The sequence below is a fragment of the Argopecten irradians genome, chromosome 11 (assembly GCF_041381155.1).
Source record: "Argopecten irradians isolate NY chromosome 11, Ai_NY, whole genome shotgun sequence".
Taxonomy (NCBI): Eukaryota; Metazoa; Mollusca; class Bivalvia; order Pectinida; family Pectinidae; genus Argopecten; species Argopecten irradians.
Genome location: NC_091144.1, coordinates 17,482,518 through 17,503,047, shown reverse-complemented (window position 1 = coordinate 17,503,047; position 20,530 = coordinate 17,482,518). Strand labels below are relative to the sequence as shown.

General features: G+C 33.2%; 1 protein-coding gene across 1 annotated transcript; it reads left to right on the top strand.

Annotated features, from left to right (window-relative positions):
• Positions 1–422: 422 nt before the first annotated feature.
• LOC138334874 (ectonucleoside triphosphate diphosphohydrolase 1-like) lies at positions 423–17,060 on the top strand. The gene is made up of 8 exons (XM_069283692.1): positions 423–578; positions 3,157–3,328; positions 3,690–3,938; positions 4,591–4,716; positions 8,277–8,423; positions 10,247–10,372; positions 11,965–12,105; positions 12,574–17,060. Exons 1-8 carry the CDS (start codon positions 565–567, stop codon positions 12,814–12,816), a joined length of 1,218 nt encoding a protein of 405 aa, XP_069139793.1. The 5' UTR covers positions 423–564; the 3' UTR covers positions 12,817–17,060.
• Positions 17,061–20,530: the final 3,470 nt, after the last annotated feature.

The following is a 20,530-nucleotide window of genomic DNA, read 5'->3' as shown; positions in this document are numbered from 1 at the left end:
ACATATGTCAGTAATCCCAAAGATCTTGTTATATACAATACATTTACAGGGCCCTCTATATCTACATACATCAGTAATCCCAAAGATCTTGTTATATACAATACATTTACAGGGCCCTCTATATCTACATACGTCAGTAATCCCAAAGATCTTGTTATATACAATACATTTACAGGGCCCTCTATATCTACATACATCAGTAATCCCAAAGATCTTGTTATATACAATACATTTACAGGGCCCTCTATATCTGCATACATCAGTAATCCCAAAGATCTTGTTATATACAATACATTTACAGGGCCCTCTATATCTGCATACATCAGTAATCCCAAAGATCTTGTTATATACAATACATTTACAGGGCCCTCTATATCTACATACATCAGTAATCCAAAAGATCTTGTTATATACAATACATTTACAGGGCCCTCTATATCTACATATGTCAGTAATCCCAAAGATCTTGCTGGGCCACTGCAGGTTTGTTTGGATGAAGCTAAGAATGCTGTCCCTGCTGACAAACATTCGTCTACACCTATCTACCTTGGGGCCACAGCTGGCATGAGACTCCTAAAGTAAGTGTCTGATAAATTATGATTGATATGTAAGTAATATACCTGTATAACAGGAAATATTCATTAAGTAAAAACTCTTATTGTTTTCATGGTTGGTGTTGAACTAGATATTTAAAAGTTACAAATTTTGTATATACATCATTGGATTATCTGTCTTACAGGCTAGGTATTCATCACCCACAAAATACTAAATTTTGTGAAAATTCTGATGTTTCGTTACTGTGTTAATATAAACTACTATCAATGTTGAAATAACTACATTAGCTAGAATTCTTTTCCAAATGTTTTATCTTTTTTAAACATGGCAGTAATGGGTTGTTGACTTGGTTTATGTAATGGGTTGTTGACTTGGTTTATGTAATCGGCACTAGAGGTGACTATTGTGGCCTAAAGGCTATCACAATAGTATTGCGATAGTAAAATTACTATTGCGATAGCATCACAATAGTCTAGGGACTATTGCGATACTATCACGATAGTTATATTTGCAGATTTCGTAATAATTTAATGTATAATTTTCCGTGGCCTATTTCAAGAGATATTTATGTTACATGCATTTTTATGGTCAAAGTTTTATTACACTGTATTGACGTCAAAGTTTTATTACACTGTATTTTAATCGTCCATTCACATATGAAAGGGCACTTACCCTGGAATTTATGGAAAATTCGTTGAAAAACGAACCGTGAAATTCGATCGAAATATTGTAAAAATGCATTAAATATTATGAATAAGTTAAATATCAATAATATATCAAAATGTTTAAATGCTAATAAATTATAAATGTGTTTGTTCCAAAATATTTTTATTGTATCATGTCTGAAATTTAACAATTTCTTAACAACTTTCATCGGTCGTCACAGCTGTGCATCTGCACACAAACATTGAGAAAATTGTAGGAATGAAAGTCAATAATTCTCGTACAGCAATAGACTTTTATAATATTTCAAAACTAAGTGCCGAACATTCCAAATGCCGAAAATAAAAGTGCCGAGATTACCAAGTGCCGAATATCGAAGTGCCGAGGTGACCAAGTGCCGAGGTCTCCAAGTGCCGAGATGTTTATGATTCTTGCTTTGAAACACTTCGTCCTTTGTTTTTAGAAACCCGAAATGCTGCCTTACAGTTACTTTTGCCTTCTTATTTGCAACATTTTCAAAATCACAGCTAACCTCCGCCATGCTGTTGTTATTGATCAAATTGGGTCAACTCTGACACCCCACTCAGAGTAATTGGAGGCCGTGTCTAAAATACGGACCCGGAACGAAATAAGTGGGACTCCTTCAACTGTACAATGTATGAGTTTACCAAGATATTATTTTACATTTGAGACAATATCTATACTTAAAATTTATTCATTTAATCTGTATGCTTGTGAAAATGCAACAATATTTGCTTAAGATATTTTTTCATTGTGATTGAATTGTGTTGTTAGTGTATTTAGTGCTTTCCACGATCAAAATCTCAAAGACGCTTTTATGTATAAACACTACGCAGACATTTCGGCAGATTCGGTGGAAATTCTTGTTTTGAATGTAATTTTTGCTCCGAGAAAAAACTGTCGTAAACAATCGATAGTTAAATTTAATATCGCGATAGTTATCGACTTTAAATTATACTTTCGACCTATTGCTATTGCGTGCAAAACTTTTGCAATACATCGATAAGTCGACCTATCGTTACACCACTAATCGGCACATCCCATTAATGTCAATCGTAACACTCATTGTTGGCTATATTTGAACTGTGACTAAAGGGGAATAACTCCTTAACATTTTGATGTTTCTCTTTAGTCAGGTATTTTATTCAATTGTCAGTTGTTAAGATAATGCATACTTAAAGAGGCTCTACTGCTGATAAATGGTATTTTTTCACTATCAAAAACAAGAGCAGACGGTTTAGTATTTTTGTTCAGTTGCAAAAGTTACTTATTTTCCATCATTACCAGCTTTGAAAAGTTTGAGCTTCTAATTTTACTTCAAGTTGAAAATATGAAAAATAATTGCATCCCGAAAAAATGATAATTTTCCATGGCACTATATCCTATATGGAATTAAGAGCTGATTACGCATGCACCAAAGGCAAAATAAATTATTATATATCATTTTTTGTTTCAATTAGACATAAATATACATGATTAAACACCAATTACTGTTCAAATAATGAATATCATTTATGCTGTGCCGCGGTGGAGCATCTTTAAATGAAATGTTTATGAAATATGATATGTACAAGGTAAACTGATTTTATTTATTTTATGTGTAGATTTGCTATAGAAATTATTTGATTGTCTGGGTTTGGTACATGTGTGTCACGCCTACTGTACATCACCTGTGTACTTGGTGCTTGTGACTTTTCACACATTCATGTGTGTATGTCCATATATGGTTATGTTAAATGTTCATTAGTGTTAGTGTTTGTCCATATTTAGAAGTGCTTCATGTTCAGGTGTGACAGGAGATTATGTCATGTAAATTAACAATACAAGAGCACGATTACACTACACCACAGTTGGTCGGTAACACTGATGTTTGTGATATTCAAATTTTACACAGATTTCTTTTCTTTTCTTTTACAGTGCAGTCAACAGCAGTCAAAGCAACGCCATTTTGTCTGTGATACGAAATACTATAAAGAAGTATCCATTCATGTTCACAAATGAGACCGAGCAAGCTCGGATCATCTCGGGGGAGGAGGAAGGTCTGTACTCTTGGGTGACCAGTAACTATGTGATGGGGGCATTTGGTGTGGTGAGTGTACACTAACAGTATGTATTGTATGTCACCAATCGGAATATTGGATTTAACTCATTCAAACCCTGAAGACACATTTAGACTCTTCCAAATCAAAGACTAGACCAGTCTATTATGAAATTTTCAGTGGTGAATGAGTCAACAGTAATCACCAATTATTTTGCATTAGTTGTTTCCAACTACATGTATACTGGTTTAACCTGTTCAGATGCAATGCTAGTTTCAACATATGTTTTGAATTCCAATAGACAAAAAAACAAAATTTCTAAAATATTACTGATGATCTAGTAAATCTTGATAATCATTTGAACTGGTAACATATGAAATATTATCAGGTGTAAAACTGTATTCATTTCAGAAAAAGCCAACTTTACAAGGGGCAGGTAACTCCTGGCAGATGACGGCGACAGGTGACGGAACCGTCGGGGCGATGGACCTTGGTGGTGCCTCTACACAGATGACGTTTTACCCTGGTCAGATTTCTATGCCTCCCACGTACGAGCAAGACCTCATTCTGTTTGGGATGAACTACACTGTGTACACCCATAGTTACCTGTGCTACGGAATTAACGAGATCACTAGAAAGTATCGCGCCCTTCTCGTCAAGGTAAGCTAACTGGATCAGCAACTTCATGAAAATATGTAAACTTTGTTTCTACCTATATGATAGCCATCCATATTTCTATTGATACTGTAATCATAACTACAGTACATGAAAACCACTTGAGTTTCACAGATACAAATTTTTGTAACCAGTAGTTTCACAAGTTTGAATGAGAATTGAAAATAAAAAATTGTATAAATAAGTATATTTGAATACAAAATTGTCACTAAGTGACTGTAGAATTATGTATTCGTAAATATGTCGAAATATCAGACGCAAAATGTATATATACTTAAATAAAGTAATTTACAGCACACTGCTTAAATTGTCCATTTTATTTTGCCAATATGTTTGGATGCAAGTTTTCTAGAGAATAAGAGCATAACGCGTATTATATAAATTTTTATTACATTTTTGCAGTGAAATATAAGGTTTTACTGTGAACATAAAAGCAATATACTTCACTCCAGTGAAAATATCAAGGTCAAATAACTACAATTCAATGGCTGAATAACCTTTGACAGAACTAGTAGTGATGGTTTTCTGTAAATGGAAGCGAGAAAACACTTGTGAAAAATATCCACCTCATTCGATGAAATATTACTGGTATTCATAAAAAAACAAGAAATTTTTATGTATATTTTATACCCACCAGAGCCAGAACTACAGTAAGACTATAACAAACCCATGTGGTCCTGTTGGTAAAAACATCAGCATCTCATTTGTGGACGTGTTTGAGGCACCGTGTACCAGTGACTCGAAGCCGTCACATGTAGACAGAGTAAGTAACTAGAATCTCATTGTGATAAAGATATTTTCAGGACTGTTGCTATAGATTTGTATTGTGTCTGCTTCCTTTCACATGTATCAGGCCATTAGAAAAGTATTTTAAACCCCTTCTATGAAATGAGGATTATTTAGTATAACCAATGTCTGTCTTGTCCCTGCTCATCTCCTCCATCCTGTTTTGATTTATGGAGATTTATGGACATTTTACATCCTACAGATATTAGATACATTGCTGACATTTGATGCATTTACATCCTACAGACATAAGATACATTTACATCCTACAGGCATTACCTACAACTACATCCTACAGACATAAGATACATTTACATCCTACAGACATTAGATACATTTACATCCTACAGACATTAGATACATTTACATCCTACAGACATTAGATACATTTACATCCTTCAGACATTATATACATTTACATCCTACAGACATTAGATACATTTACATCCTACAGACATTAGATACATTTACATCCTACAGACATTAGATACATTTACATCCTACAGACTTTAGATACATTTACATCCTACAGACTTTAGATACATTTACATCCTACAGACATTAGATACATTTACATCCTACAGACATTAGATACATTTACATCCTACAGACATTATATACATTTACATCCTACAGACTTTAGATACATTTACATCCTACAGACATTAGATACATTTACATCCTACAGACATTAGATACATTAACATCCTACAGACATTAGATACATTTACATCCTACAGACATTAGATACATTTACATCCTACAGACATTAGATACATTTACATCCTACAGACATTAGATACATTTACATCCTACAGACATTAGATACATTTACATCCTACAGACTTAGATACATTTACATCCTACAGACTTTAGATACATTTACATCCTACAGACATTAGATACATTTACATCCTACAGACATTAGATACATTAACATCCTACAGACATTAGATACATTTACATCCTACAGACATTAGATACATTTACATCCTACAGACATTAGATACATTTACATCCTACAGACATTAGATACATTTACATCCTACAGACATTAGATACATTTACATCCTACAGACATTAGATACATTTACATCCTACAGACATTAGATACATTTACATCCTACAGACATTAGATACATTTACATCCTACAGACATTAGATACATTTACATCCTACAGGCATTAGATACATTTACATCCTACAGACATTAGATACATTTACATCCTACAGACATTAGATACATTTACATCCTACAGACATTAGATACATTTACATCCTACAGACATTAGATACATTTACATCCTTCAGACATTAGATACATTTACATCCTACAGACATTAGATACATTTACATCCTACAGACATTAGATACATTTACATCCTACAGACATTAGATACATTTACATCCTACAGACATTAGATACATTTACATCCTACAGACATTAGATACATTTACATCCTACAGACTTAAGATACATTTACATCCTACAGACATTAGATACATTTACATCCTACAGACATTAGATACATTTACATCCTACAGACATTAGATACATTTACATCCTACAGACATTAGATACATTTACATCCTACAGACATTAGATACATTTACATCCTACAGACATTAGATACATTTACATCCTACAGACATTAGATACATTTACATCCTACAGACATTAGATACATTTTTACATCCTACAGACATTAGATACATTTACATCCTACAGACATTAGATACATTTACATCCTACAGACATTAGATACATTTACATCCTACAGACATTAGATACATTTACATCCTACAGACATTAGATACATTAACATCCTACAGACATTAGATACATTTACATCCTACAGACATTAGATACATTTACATCCTACAGACATTAGATACATTTACATCCTACAGACATAAGATACATTTACATCCTACAGACATTAGATACATTTACATCCTACAGACATTAGATACATTTACATCCTACAGACATTAGATACATTACATCCTACAGACATTAGATACATTTACATCCTACAGACATTAGATACATTTACATCCTACAGACATTAGATACATTTACATCCTACAGACATTAGATACATTTACATCCTACAGACATTAGATACATTTACATCCTACAGACATTAGATACATTTACATCCTACAGACATTAGATACATTTACATCCTACAGACATTAGATACATTTACATCCTACAGACATTAGATACATTTACATCCTACAGACATTAGATACATTTACATCCTACAGACATTAGATACATTTACATCCTACAGACATTAGATACATTTAGATACATTAGATACATTACATCCTACAGACATTAGATACATTTACATCCTACAGACATTAGATACATTACATCCTACAGACATGAATAGATACATTTACATCCTACAGACATTAGATACATTTACATCCTACAGACATTAGATACATTTACATCCTACAGACATTAGATACATTTACATCCTACAGACATTAGATACATTTACATCCTACAGACATTAGATACATTTACATCCTACAGACATTAGATACATTTACATCCTACAGACATTAGATACATTTACATCCTACAGACATTAGATACATTTACATCCTACAGACATTAGATACATTTACATCCTACAGACATAAGATACATTTACATCCTACAGACATTAGATACATTTACATCCTACAGACATTAGATACATTTACATCCTACAGACATTAGATACATTTACATCCTACAGACATTAGATACATTTACATCCTACAGACATTAGATACATTTACATCCTACAGACATTAGATACATTTACATCCTACAGACATTAGATACATTTACATCCTACAGACATTAGATACATTTACATCCTACAGACATTAGATACATTTACATCCTACAGACATTAGATACATTTACATCCTACAGACTTTAGATACATTTACATCCTACAGACATTACACACATTTACATCCTACAGACATTAGATACATTTACATCCTACAGACATTAGATACATTTACATCCTACAGACATTAGAGATACATTTACATCCTACAGACATTAGATACATTAACATCCTACAGACATAAGATGCATTTACATCCTACAGACATTAGATACATTTACATCCTACAGACATTAGATACATTTACATCCTACAGACATTAGATACATTTACATCCTACAGACATTAGATACATTTACATCCTACAGACATTAGATACATTTACATCCTACAGACATTAGATACATTTACATCCTACAGACTTTAGATACATTTACATCCTACAGACATTAGATACATCTTCATCCTACAGACCTTAGATACATTTGCAATGTTCTTACTATACTGTCATATCTCACTTTCAGAATTAATTTCCTGTTTTATATAGATGCTACAGGATTTAAAAAAAAAATATATTTTAATACTAGAAATGTAATTCTGCATTTATTTTACTAAAATGCCTCACAATTTACAGAATTATGGTGATACTAATACAATTTTCTTTGTTTGATAGAATATGACATTCATATTTGAGGGCAAGAGTGACGATACATTGTGTCACCAGACAGTCCAGAAGCTCTTTAATCTGAGTAATGTCTGTCCTAAGCCTCCCTGTACATTCAACGGTGTGTACCAACCAAACGTGTACGGGACTTTTTACGTAAGTTCATACACAAGTAGTACATGTATACATATACCAAACAATCTGATTGGTTCACTAAATCTTCTATGATCGGTTATTCCGTCTTTGTATATTAAAGAGAGGGGAAGGGGATGATATATCTTTGCATATTACTGAGTTGTCTGCCCTTGTGGGTAGTTATCCATTGTGACATCATTATTTTGTGAGCGATATCCATCTCATTTGATTTCTCAGAAAAGTAAAAAGTATGACATTACGCTCCCAAACACATGATGTCACAATCAATACCTACCCGCAAGGGCAGACAACTCAGTAATATGCAAAGATTTATCATCCCCATCTCCTTTTCAAAAAAAAAGATAAAAAAAAAAATTCTTTGATGGTCATTTCGAATTTATTCAATAAATTTTGTTACAAAAAAGCAGGACAAGAAAAATCAACAAAATATTCAAGTACAGTCGAAACTCGTTATCTCAAAATCGCTTGAGTCGAAATACCGGTTGAGTCGAATTAATTTTGAAGTCCCATTTTTTTCCCTTCTTTGTGTATGTATTTTAAGCTCGAATGACTCGAATTTCGATGACTCGAAACTCCGGTTGAGTCAAAGTCAATTCCAGGTCCCAAGAACGGATATGCAGTGAAAAAAATAGTAGCTATCTCGAATTTAGTTTCAGTCAAAATTTTAAATTAAAAAAAAGAATTGCGTAAATATAACATGGATACAAACAATTGAAATTCAGAGGTGGTTTGTCGTAACACGTGATTGGTTTACCTGCACATATCCTGATCGGTATACGCAAACCTATGGGAACATACTTCATCAATGACTGCTAATTATGAATTGTTTAATAATCCTGTCAAGTTTGGATTCCTAATCAGTGTCACTTTATAATAGTGACTTACCTGTACATAGACAAGACGCATGTTTACATAATCGCACTCAGCATGGCTCGATCAGCGTGGCTGCTCATGACCGGAAGGGTGTTTGTTTAGGAATCATTAGAAACGAAAGTGTTTTCTAAGGCTTGTATGGAATGTTAATACTGCAAAATGATTTAACAAACCCACAATGATAAATGTTTAACTAGTCGTTGCATATGTACTAGTATCTAAGTCATACAATGTATTTCTTTGTTGGTATAGAAATCTACTTTCGTTTCATTTACCATAAATTATATTAACCGGTATGAGTGTGAGAGCCAGAAACGGAGAGTTTAGTCTGCTCACGGTAGGTGAAAACTATTGTTTATTTTGCTATGTTATTATTTTGAAATACCATTAAATTCTAAAATAAGAAAGATGCTTGTTTTTATTTGTTCAGGTAATATATTCCGTATAAGTTTGATGTATGAACCATTGAAGTCAGTATACCACCGGGAAATCTTGGTGCATGCCAATTATCGTGACGATCATATTATCGTAATTCAAATTTTACTTTATTTAGAAAATTCCCAAAACATCTGAAAACATATCACTAAAAAGATTTAATACAAACCTTATAAGTTGGAAAATCACGATAATATGCTGATCACGGTAATAGACATGTACCCGGCTGTAATAGTCATAAGATACGGACCGTTAAAAACCACGTTCTGGTCAAACCTAGTGATAATACGATTGAGTCAAATTCCGGATGCGTCGAATTATTTTCGTTGGTCCGTTGAATTTCGAGATAACGAGTTTCGACTGTACTGAAAATTTTTTGTTCAAATTTTAGTTACGAGGTTGCTTTATTTTATCTAAATTATATTTGTTTGTGCAGTGATTTACAACTTAGAAACATTCCTGTAAAATGATGAGTATGTGTTAAAATAACTTTTCTTTAATTGTTGGCCCTTTAGGCCTTTTCCAACTTTTATTATGTGATGGAGTTCCTGAACCTAACCTCTCCGAAGATGTCTCCGCAGATCAAACTGTCGGATGTTAGAGCCGCTGTTGGTTACCTGTGTGAAAAACCATGGAGTGAGGTAACTTTCTATCCATATTTAGTCCCCTGTCTACATTTCCTATAAAAAAAGATTTTGTATTTGGTAAAAAAAGGTTGAGGACTTACTATAAAATTTTCTTGTGTGTGATATCAATTGTCTTTAAAGTCATTTTGTTAAATATTAATGATTTTGTTGACAACAATCTGAAAAACTTTAATGAGTTTTTTGACACCAATCTGATAATGTATTTACAAGTCAGAATGCCTTCATTAATTGTTAAAAAAATTGTTGTTTTGGAATCTCTACTTCAACTATATAATGGTAAAATAATATCAAAGCTAGTCCACAAATCATTTTAAATATTGGACATATGAGATCTTGTGAGTGTTCCAGAACTACCATATGAGCTTTATAGCTTGCACACAAACTGTTTTGCTCCCTATCTGTATCCCCACCACAACCATCGCCAAAAAGTTATCAACCTGTGTCAGCATCATGTTATGTCTTTGTGTGTAATACAGATTTACTGAAAACTATTTCTGTTTATGATAAAATGATAAAAGAATTTTTTTATGCAGGTCCAGTACACAAAGGCTGATACATATGTTTTTATGGCCAGGTCCATTACACAAAGACTGATACATACGTTTTTATGCCCAGGTCCAGTACACAAAGACTGATACATATGTTTTTATGGCCAGGTCCAGTACACAAAGACTGATACATATGTTTTTATGGCCAGGTCCAGTACACAAAGACTGATACATATGTTTTCATGCCCAGGTCCAGTACACAAAGACTGATACATATGTTTTTATGCCCAGGTCCAGTACACAAAGACTGATACATATGTTTTTATGCCCAGGTCCAGTACACAAAGACTGATACATATGTTTTTATGGCCAGGTCCAGTACACAAAGACTGATACATATGTTTTTATGCCCAGGTCAGGTACACAAAGACTGATACATATGTTTTTATGCCCAGGTCCAGTACACAAAGACTGATATGTATGTTTTTATGCCCAGGTCTAGTACACAAAGATCGATATGTTATGTTTTTATGCTCAGGTCCAGTACACAAAGACTGATACATATGTTTTTATGGCCAGGTCCAGTACACAAAGACTGATACATATGTTTTCATGCACAGGTCCAGTACACAAAGACTGATACATATGTTTTTATGGCCAGGTCCATTACACAAAGACTGATACATATGTTTTTATGGCCAGGTCCAGTACACAAAGACTGATACATATGTTTTTATGGCCAGGTCCAGTACACAAAGACTGATACATATGTTTTTATGCACAGGTCCAGTACAAAGACATAATAGTTTTATGCAGGTCCAGTACAAAAGACTGATATTGTTTTTGCCAGGTCCATACACAAAGACTGATACATATGTTTTTATGCCAGGTCCAGTACACAAAGACTGATACATATGTTTTTATGGCCAGGTCCAGTACACAAAGACTGATACATATGTTTTTATGCCAGGTCAGTACACAAAGACTCACAAAGATACATATGTTTTTATGCCCAGGTCCAGTACACAAAGACTGATATGTATGTTTTTATGCCCAGGTCCAGTACACAAAGACTGATATGTATGTTTTTATGCTCAGGTCCAGTACATGAAGACTGCAATAAAATCACTCCTTCCTGAGTTCTGCTTCAGAGGACGATACATCCTCACACTCCTTAACGAGAAATACAACTTCACAGAAACTGGGGAAACGTGGCAGAAAATCAGCTTTGTTAATGATGTATGTACTTATTAAATTGTCTATATTTAACCTCAAGTACTGTACATGTTTGAGTTATTCCTCTTTGCTTTAAAAGTTCAAAAAATGCTTAGGTTACAAAAAAGTGGCTAACTTGGGAAACTTTTGAATTTATGTTTCTGTTAAAAAAAATTCATGAAGGTTGTGTCATTGAGGAATTTTCTCCTCAGAATAATTGATGATGGCTTATATGCATCAGTAAAAATAAAAATTTGTCTTTGGAGAAATTATTGAGGAAAAAAAACAATACAATAATATATCATTTTTGTCAGAAAGGTGACATTACTTCACACATTTTCATCTTTTTTTTATTTGCCATGGAAACAATTAAAAATGTTTGTAAATTTGAAGTACCTATGAACAATGTTCCTTTATTATGTTAGATTATTTTTATCACCTGCATTTTTATATTATTATACATTAGTTACTTTGTTTATCTTATATCACCAGCTGGATGGGACAGAGATAGGATGGAGTCTTGGCTACATGATCTCACAGAGTATCCACATCCCAGCGGTCAGTCCGTCTCCGGTCATAGCGCTGGTCACCTTCATCCTCCTCCTCATCCTCTTCTGCGTCTTCATCTGTATTTCGGTTGGATTTGCCATTCATGCCCTCAAAACTCGGAAAGTAGGATCCGTTGGCAAATATGAGCAGTTGTCCGGTACAAAAACTAGTTATGGGGCTTTTTAGTGGGAGAGACAATAGCTGGAGCAAAGTTGGCGGTAAAAACGAAATTGATCAATTCTGTATTTGCATATTCAAGAGTTATCTGCCCTTAGGGGTAGGTATTGATTGTGATGTCATGTGTTTGCGAGCGCAACGTCATACTTTTCGGAGAAAATGACATGAATTTCGTGTACAAAATAATGATGTAACAATTGATACCTACCCACAAGGGAGCTAACTCTGTAATATCAAAGACGGAATATTAGGCAGAACCCAGTCTTTAACTCATTCACCCCTGCAGACACATTTCAACTCTTCTCAATCAAAGACTGGAAGAGTCCATTATGAGCTTTCAGGGGCGAATGAGTTAATTAAAGATGATACCTAATACTTGATACAGTGCTGTAACCAGAGCTATAAGCTGTGATGGAGTGTGAGTTAGAGCTCAAAGTTGACACATTTTAGTATTAAGTTGTGATATTTATTTGTCCCTGGCTTTTCACATTCTATAAAGGTACATGTAGTTGTCAAGTAGAATCATTAGAATCTTAAATTTATATGTGCCATAACTGTGCGAAAAATTTTGACATGTTAATTTTCCTTCTGTGATCTATTAAAAACCATAAGGTTTGATGAATTAAGCTGTGAAAACCATTCAAATGGACAGACAAACATGTATGTTGCCCTGTAAACATTTGTTATAACACAGAATTTATGCATTGTAAAATTCTTATAGTTTGACGCCTTATGTATGTTTGAGTGGAATATTGACACATACCTGCAGAAATCACTTTACAATTACTAATAACACTGTAAAAATGTGAAATGAAATTTTAGACCACAACTTTTCTTCATGGGCTGTCAATATGTACTCCTATTACTATGTTGTAATGAAAAATATACTGTTTTTTGGAAGTACTGCCAAAAATCATTTTCAGCTGATATTGTAATTCTCATAATGTTGGTAATTTGTGGTGGTGAATAAATCATTAAAAGCTCTTGATTCGTCAGTATAAAAATTTATGGCACATATAGATTCACAGGAGTGATAAATATTAGTTATCCAGGCTCCTCTCAGGTTGTGAAATAGTACAGTCCAAAACTGTCTTTTAATTTTTTCTCAGCCAATCAAAGTTTCTGTTATGGAAATGTACTTTGATTGGCTAAGCAAATTTTAAATCAAAGACTGAATCATTTTCCAACAGTCATTCCTCTCAACATTCCTTAGAGTTTTGATGTTAAAAATACATATTTCAATATTTTAATTACAAGCAATATGAAGAATTTATTGTTACATTTCGAAAGAATCCAAGTTTCTAATATTGCTATATGAACACTATAATTTTGTTTTTTGGGGCCATGAGAAACTTTAGTTGTTCAGTGATAAGTGTGTGTGGTACGTGACATTTGGAGATATGTACAGCAATCTGGCTTTAGGGACGAAAATATGAATGTGACATTTGGTATAACTTATTTCTAAGTGATGTTTTGTTTCACTTTTGTTCAATTTCGCCCGCGAGTACATTGGATGTTGAGTTTATTTCGGTGATAAACCAGTTCTAATGAAAGTTGGAGAAGTCAGTATCACAGATAACTACCCGCAGGCGTCTACTGTGGTCAGTGTTTACATTCTAACAAATAGCTTAACACCATTATAAAGTTACATCTTGTATGCAGTACCCAAACCCACACCAAAGTAACTTCCTCTGATAAAAGAGGCTCCCGGGTGGCTATCTGTTGCTTTATTTTTATGTGAAGACAATTCAGCTCAGATATGAATATAAATATGGTGTACTTATTGAACCTGCTTGATCGTACAGCTATAGAACTACCTAGAAACTGCAAGAATATATTAATTAAAATTGTTAACAGTGTTGTAGTGGACTTTGTTAATATTTTTAGTTTAATTTTTCGGGCGATATGTTGGAACAATGGTTGATTTTTTTTACATTTTGCTTTGTGGTAATATGGTAGAACTAACTTCAATGAGTTGCGCTTTCCTTGTTATCTTGTTTGACTAATCATTAAAGTGTTTATGTAGGTTTTACAGATTTAAATACAAAATTTGAAGTTTTGTATAACAAAGTGCCAAGTTTTATTTTAGAGAGAGGAATATATCTTGGCTGTTGTGGATTATACTGTTTATAATATGTATTTAATACAAAATAGTTTGCATCTTTATTAGGTACCAGTATTAAAGATGACTTCCTGTGTATCTGTGCTCTATATAATATAGACTAATAGAATCTTATATGGGTCAGTGAAGTGGACAGGGATATCTCAACCCGAGTGAAAGATTTTGGCCGGTCAACCCGAGGCTTGCCGAGGGTTGACGGCCAAAATCTTTCACAAGGGTCAAGATATCCCTGTCCACTTCACAAACCCATATTTGATTCTTTTTCTCCCATACTTAGTAGAAAAAATTATGAAATTCCACTTGGTTTCCAGCTTTTTCATCACGCCATGATCACAGGAATGTCGTAATGCATGAAAATTGATGATGTCATCTACAATGCGCGCCGCAGTTACGCCGCATGTATTGATGACGTCACGTTATTGTCTAGTGTGTGAGCTGTCTTACATCCCACTGTGATAGATAGAGATATCTTTTCCCTAGCAACTACGGGATATCCCTGTGAAGTATGGAAGAATATATTATGTTTTTCCTGTATTAGATATAACCTTTGCATCAATACCAAATTTTAAAATTCCAGTAACTTGAAGTTAAACTTAATAAAAGTAATATAAGTAATATAAAATATTAGACTAATAGTTATTTCTTGAACTGCAAGATACTTAACAAATTTGGTATTTATGCAAATTTGACTTTAATATATACATGTACAATCCACGAAATTCAAATCACACTCACCAAAAAAGATAAATGTGCCTGTGGAGAATGAAAATTAATGAATGGGACATATGTCATTGTGAAAACAGACCGCACAATACATGGTCTCATTAACAATAATATTTTGTATGAAAAGGAGTGTTTTGTCTGGTGGATTTTTTCTTGAAGCTTAAAGAGAAATTATCATAATAACATATACCATTATTTATTATGAGAAAATGCCTCTTAAAAGTCAAAGTAATATGCTCTTTGTCTTTAGAGATTACTAACATTCGTGTAAAAGGCTACAATTACCTATATGTAAAAGTCACTAAATATACATATATAGTCTAAAGCTGGAACGCGTGTGAGCTTTTTAAAATTTAAATGGCTATGAACCTGCTTTTTAAATGTTAACAGGAATTAAGTGTACAAGTGTGAATTTTTATGAACTTTAATTTGATAAAAGCACATGAAATGTTCACTCTAGAGAGTGTAATATGCCAATTTATTGGGAATTAAGGACAGGGAATGCGGTGATATAATGAACAATTAAATCGGAGATGTATGAAGGTTTGAGATATATTACAAAATTGATTTGATATTTATTCCCCGCTGGGATAGCATGCATTTGGTATTTAGTAGCTTTATAATATAGTTAAAAACCTCAAGTCTACAAAGAAACTTTGTGGGGAAGTAGATCACAGACAGAGTTGTCTTTCTTTGTATATAACAAGAGAGAGTGTTATCTACCGAAGTTTAAAGATGCTCCACCACTGACAAATGGTTATTTTTCTCTATTAAAAACTGGAGCAGACGATTTAGTATTTTTCTTTAGTTACAAAAGTTACTTACTTTACACCCTTACCGCCATTTAGAAGTTTGAGCTTCTTATTTTACTTCAAGATAAAAATATCAAAAATGATTAAAATTTTGCATCCCGAAAAAATTCTGTGGCACTATGTCCTATATGGAATTCAGTACTGATCATGTATGCGCATTCACCGAAAGCAAAATGAATAATCTTAAATTATTTTTTTGTTTGTTAATTAGACATATATATACACGATTAAACACCAATCATTGCTCAAATGATGGGTAGCATTTATGCTATGTCTGCGGTGGAGCATCTTTAAACAAGTTCACTCAACAAAAATTTCTACTCATAGGTAGCTTTCACCTGCTATCTAGCAGGCTTCTTCAGCCCTAATGACAGGTGATGTTCAGTCACATGACAGGGGATTAACCCTTAGTCATGTGACTGAACTATAGAGAGTGTGTGTGTGTTATGGCTGAGAGAGGTTGTCATGGTTACTAAACCTTCGTTGGTTAACGATTGAATACATGATAATTTACAGAAATGTTTCAAATTATTTTTGTATGATTAATTTTGTAATTATTTTCAATAAAAAACGAGCAAATAAAATTTGTAATTGACCTCCTATTGTTGTTTTTAAATGTATTTTCATTCCATTACGAGTATTCTGTTTTGGTCATTTCAACTTGCATTCATGTAAGTGTAGACTTTTATCTACATGATCATAAAAAGTTAAGGTGTCCAACTACCAACAATATTATAGCATTATTATCTCTATTAGGTTTTGGCAAATTATATCACCTTTAGCTTCTTCTGAATTACGAAGATGCCAAGATGCAGAAAGTAGACCTCTTGCTGCCCTACTTAATAAGCACTATCAAATTTCAGTAATTATCTTGACATTTATTTAAAAGGAGAAAAGCTGCTGCTGTCATTAACCTTTCTATTCTCAGTAACAAAGAGGTTTAAACCAATGGTACATGGTATGTAGTATGCTGGCTTATAGTAATAACAGGTTTGTTCAAATGAATGACCTTGATCTTCAGTCAAATTAAAAACATTTTAATTACGGAGAAGGTTTTAAATTTCGAAATAATAGAGGTCTTAAGAGATTATATATGATTTTGTTTATGTTTATCAGGGCGGTAGAAAACGGAGAAGAATGGTTACTTTATTTTGTTCAAGTGAATGACCTTTATTTAGTGTGACAGGGTGAGTTGCTAACATACAAAATGTACATGGTACAGTAATTTACAACTCATGTGCCATTGGGTTAAATAGAGTATGTTATCAACCAAATAATGGGGTCAAGGTAAGGTCAGACACTTTTTTGAAGAAGCAATCGACCATGATAACTTTATAAAATCACACTTTTTTATAATGTTATCAAATCACTGATTTACCTAGGACAATAGATGTGTATAACTGTTTATTAATGTTGCTGAAACGTTGGAATATTTAATTAACACTTTATGACATCGCCATTACAGAATATGCTTGCATCTATCAAAATACATGAACATGACAAAATATCATACAGTTATCATCATACATAGTGTACATCATCTTCGATATTCGAGATTACCGAACCATGTAAATACACTCTCAATACTTAAAACAACTAAACACAACTGTAGAATGGAGACATTGGAGTATATAGAATCTATGCCTTTTTATAATTCATATTGAATAATAAATCATTTGTTTTGTTTTGGGATTTTATGCAATAGACAAAATATGCCACAAAATATATCTTTTTGTGATCGAGTTGCTTCCCCTGCAATGATGTTCGGATACGCGACGCATTCAAGAAACGTAATATATGCAAAGTAACCGTAAATTGACTTAATTTCATTACTTATTACGCATATTATTGTTCGATGACAACGCCATAATTGCCAAAATAATAAATTGAAGAAAAAAAACCCACTGAACTTACATTGTGTAAAATACGGCATTCGGCGATACGGAGGTGTGTGTTATATTTCTGTCTACATTGTCCACATGATTTGTTTGTTTGTTTGATTAATTAACGTCCTATTAACAGACAGGGTCATGTCAGGACGGCCTCCCATGTATGCAGTGTGTTGCGTGTATGAAGTGCGTGATCCTTGGTTTGGGAGACTGCGGTATATTCGTGTTGTGTCTGGCTGTGTAGTGGAACTGTTGCCCCTTTACAGTGCTATATCACTGAAGCATGAAAGAACACACATGATAACTACAAAGATTAAGGATGTTCATTGTTTCTTGATGAATAACAGTTATATTTCATCAAGTATGCGGATACTTTGATATTAAAATACCGAAGTTCATGACAAATGTAATAAATATTAGTACCGTCTACATAGACACTGAGTTGATGAGGCGAAAACAAAAATTGAAAACGAAATGGAGAAAAGCCACTTTTTCATAAATATCGTCAGTGATTCTAGAATCTAGAGTCTAAATACTGAAAGAATCTTTATGAGTTATAAGTTCTCAAATGCGAATGCTCTTTCCATATTTCAGAAGACACTATACATTAATGTACACTAAGGCGATTTAAATAGTATCTGGTTTGAGCGATTTAACGCAAGCAACTGAAACGTCAACTTCCTCAAAGTCAAATAAATATATATGAAATAATAGAAAAAAACTGACTTACCCTACAACAAATTACACACTAAAAAACAAAAACAAAAAAAAACCCGAAGAGGACAAAAAAAGACATTTGAAGCAACAAAATCCGTCTAAAAGTATGGCAATCTACCAAAACAATCCCTGAAATCCTAACGCAGCTTGCCATTCAAAGCATCGGAAACCCTCCATACGTTAAAAAAGTTACGAAACACTATCAAAAGTATAAAATGACAGATTTATACTGAACAAATATAGTCAATTACAATTAACTTCGATCTTCAAAGAAAATGTAAATCCCAATTCGATATTCATTATAAAGATATATATGTGTGTGTGTGTGTGTGTGTGAAATCCAAAAAACGAGATTAAATTTATACTAAAAAGATTAATTTATCTTTAAAATCAGCGATGGTTTAGCGTATACATTTGATCTTTAGAATGGTCAACATTGACTTTGACGAATTGAATTGTAAGTCAATAATACCTGTCACGTGATCCGACCCCTGTCAGAATGAGATTAATGCCTCATTAAAGTCATTTCTCAGAAATGTGTTGCGTTTCTTGACAGCCGAGATTTTTATCATCCTTCCACACTGAAATCTGCACATATTACTTTCTACTGGTGCGCGTAAGCTTCTTCAAGGTCCCAGTGTTCAAAGAATGGTTAGCTTAATAATAAAATTAGATTTTCATTCTTTAAATGCAATAACTGATTATTTCGGTAAGAATCAACCGTTATCTTTTAGGGAAAAATAAGCTTTCATGTCAAAACTCACGTATATAAACATTTGAAAAACCCATTGCAATCACGTACTTCACATACGAAACATATTTATTTCTAACTTTTTTTTCTATTTCTTGTATTCCTTATTAATTGCGCTCTGGAGATTCTAGAATTTCATATCAAGATGCTACACCGCTGGCAAAGCTATTTTTCCTCTCTCAAAACAGGAGCAGACGAATTTGTAATTTTCTTCAGTTAGAAAAGTTACTAATTTTACACCATTACCAGCATTAAAAAGTTTTGTTGCGTCTTGTTTTACTTCAAGATAAAAATATTGAAAATGATTAATTGCATCCCAAAATTATGAAGTTTTGATTGCACATACACCAGAAGCAAAATGAATTGCGAAGTTGACCAGATTTGGGTAGACAGTTTTGAGCAGATGATCTTTATATCAAAATATGAATATTTTATGAATTATCAAGACTCCCTGATCGTAATCTCCTGATATTTCAGTGTCACTGTACTCTGATGCTGCCTGTTTACCGACATGACCCTATTCTGTTACATACACCCACTGGGACGACTTATATCTCGTTTGATTTCAGGAAATAGAGATTTTGAATGAAAGACATACTTCAGGAAATGTTAAACTTTAATTGTGTTAGTATATTTAGCTGTACACATCTACAATATCTGCATTTCATCATATTATATGATTGTGCAGGCTTTTGGACAAATTATACGT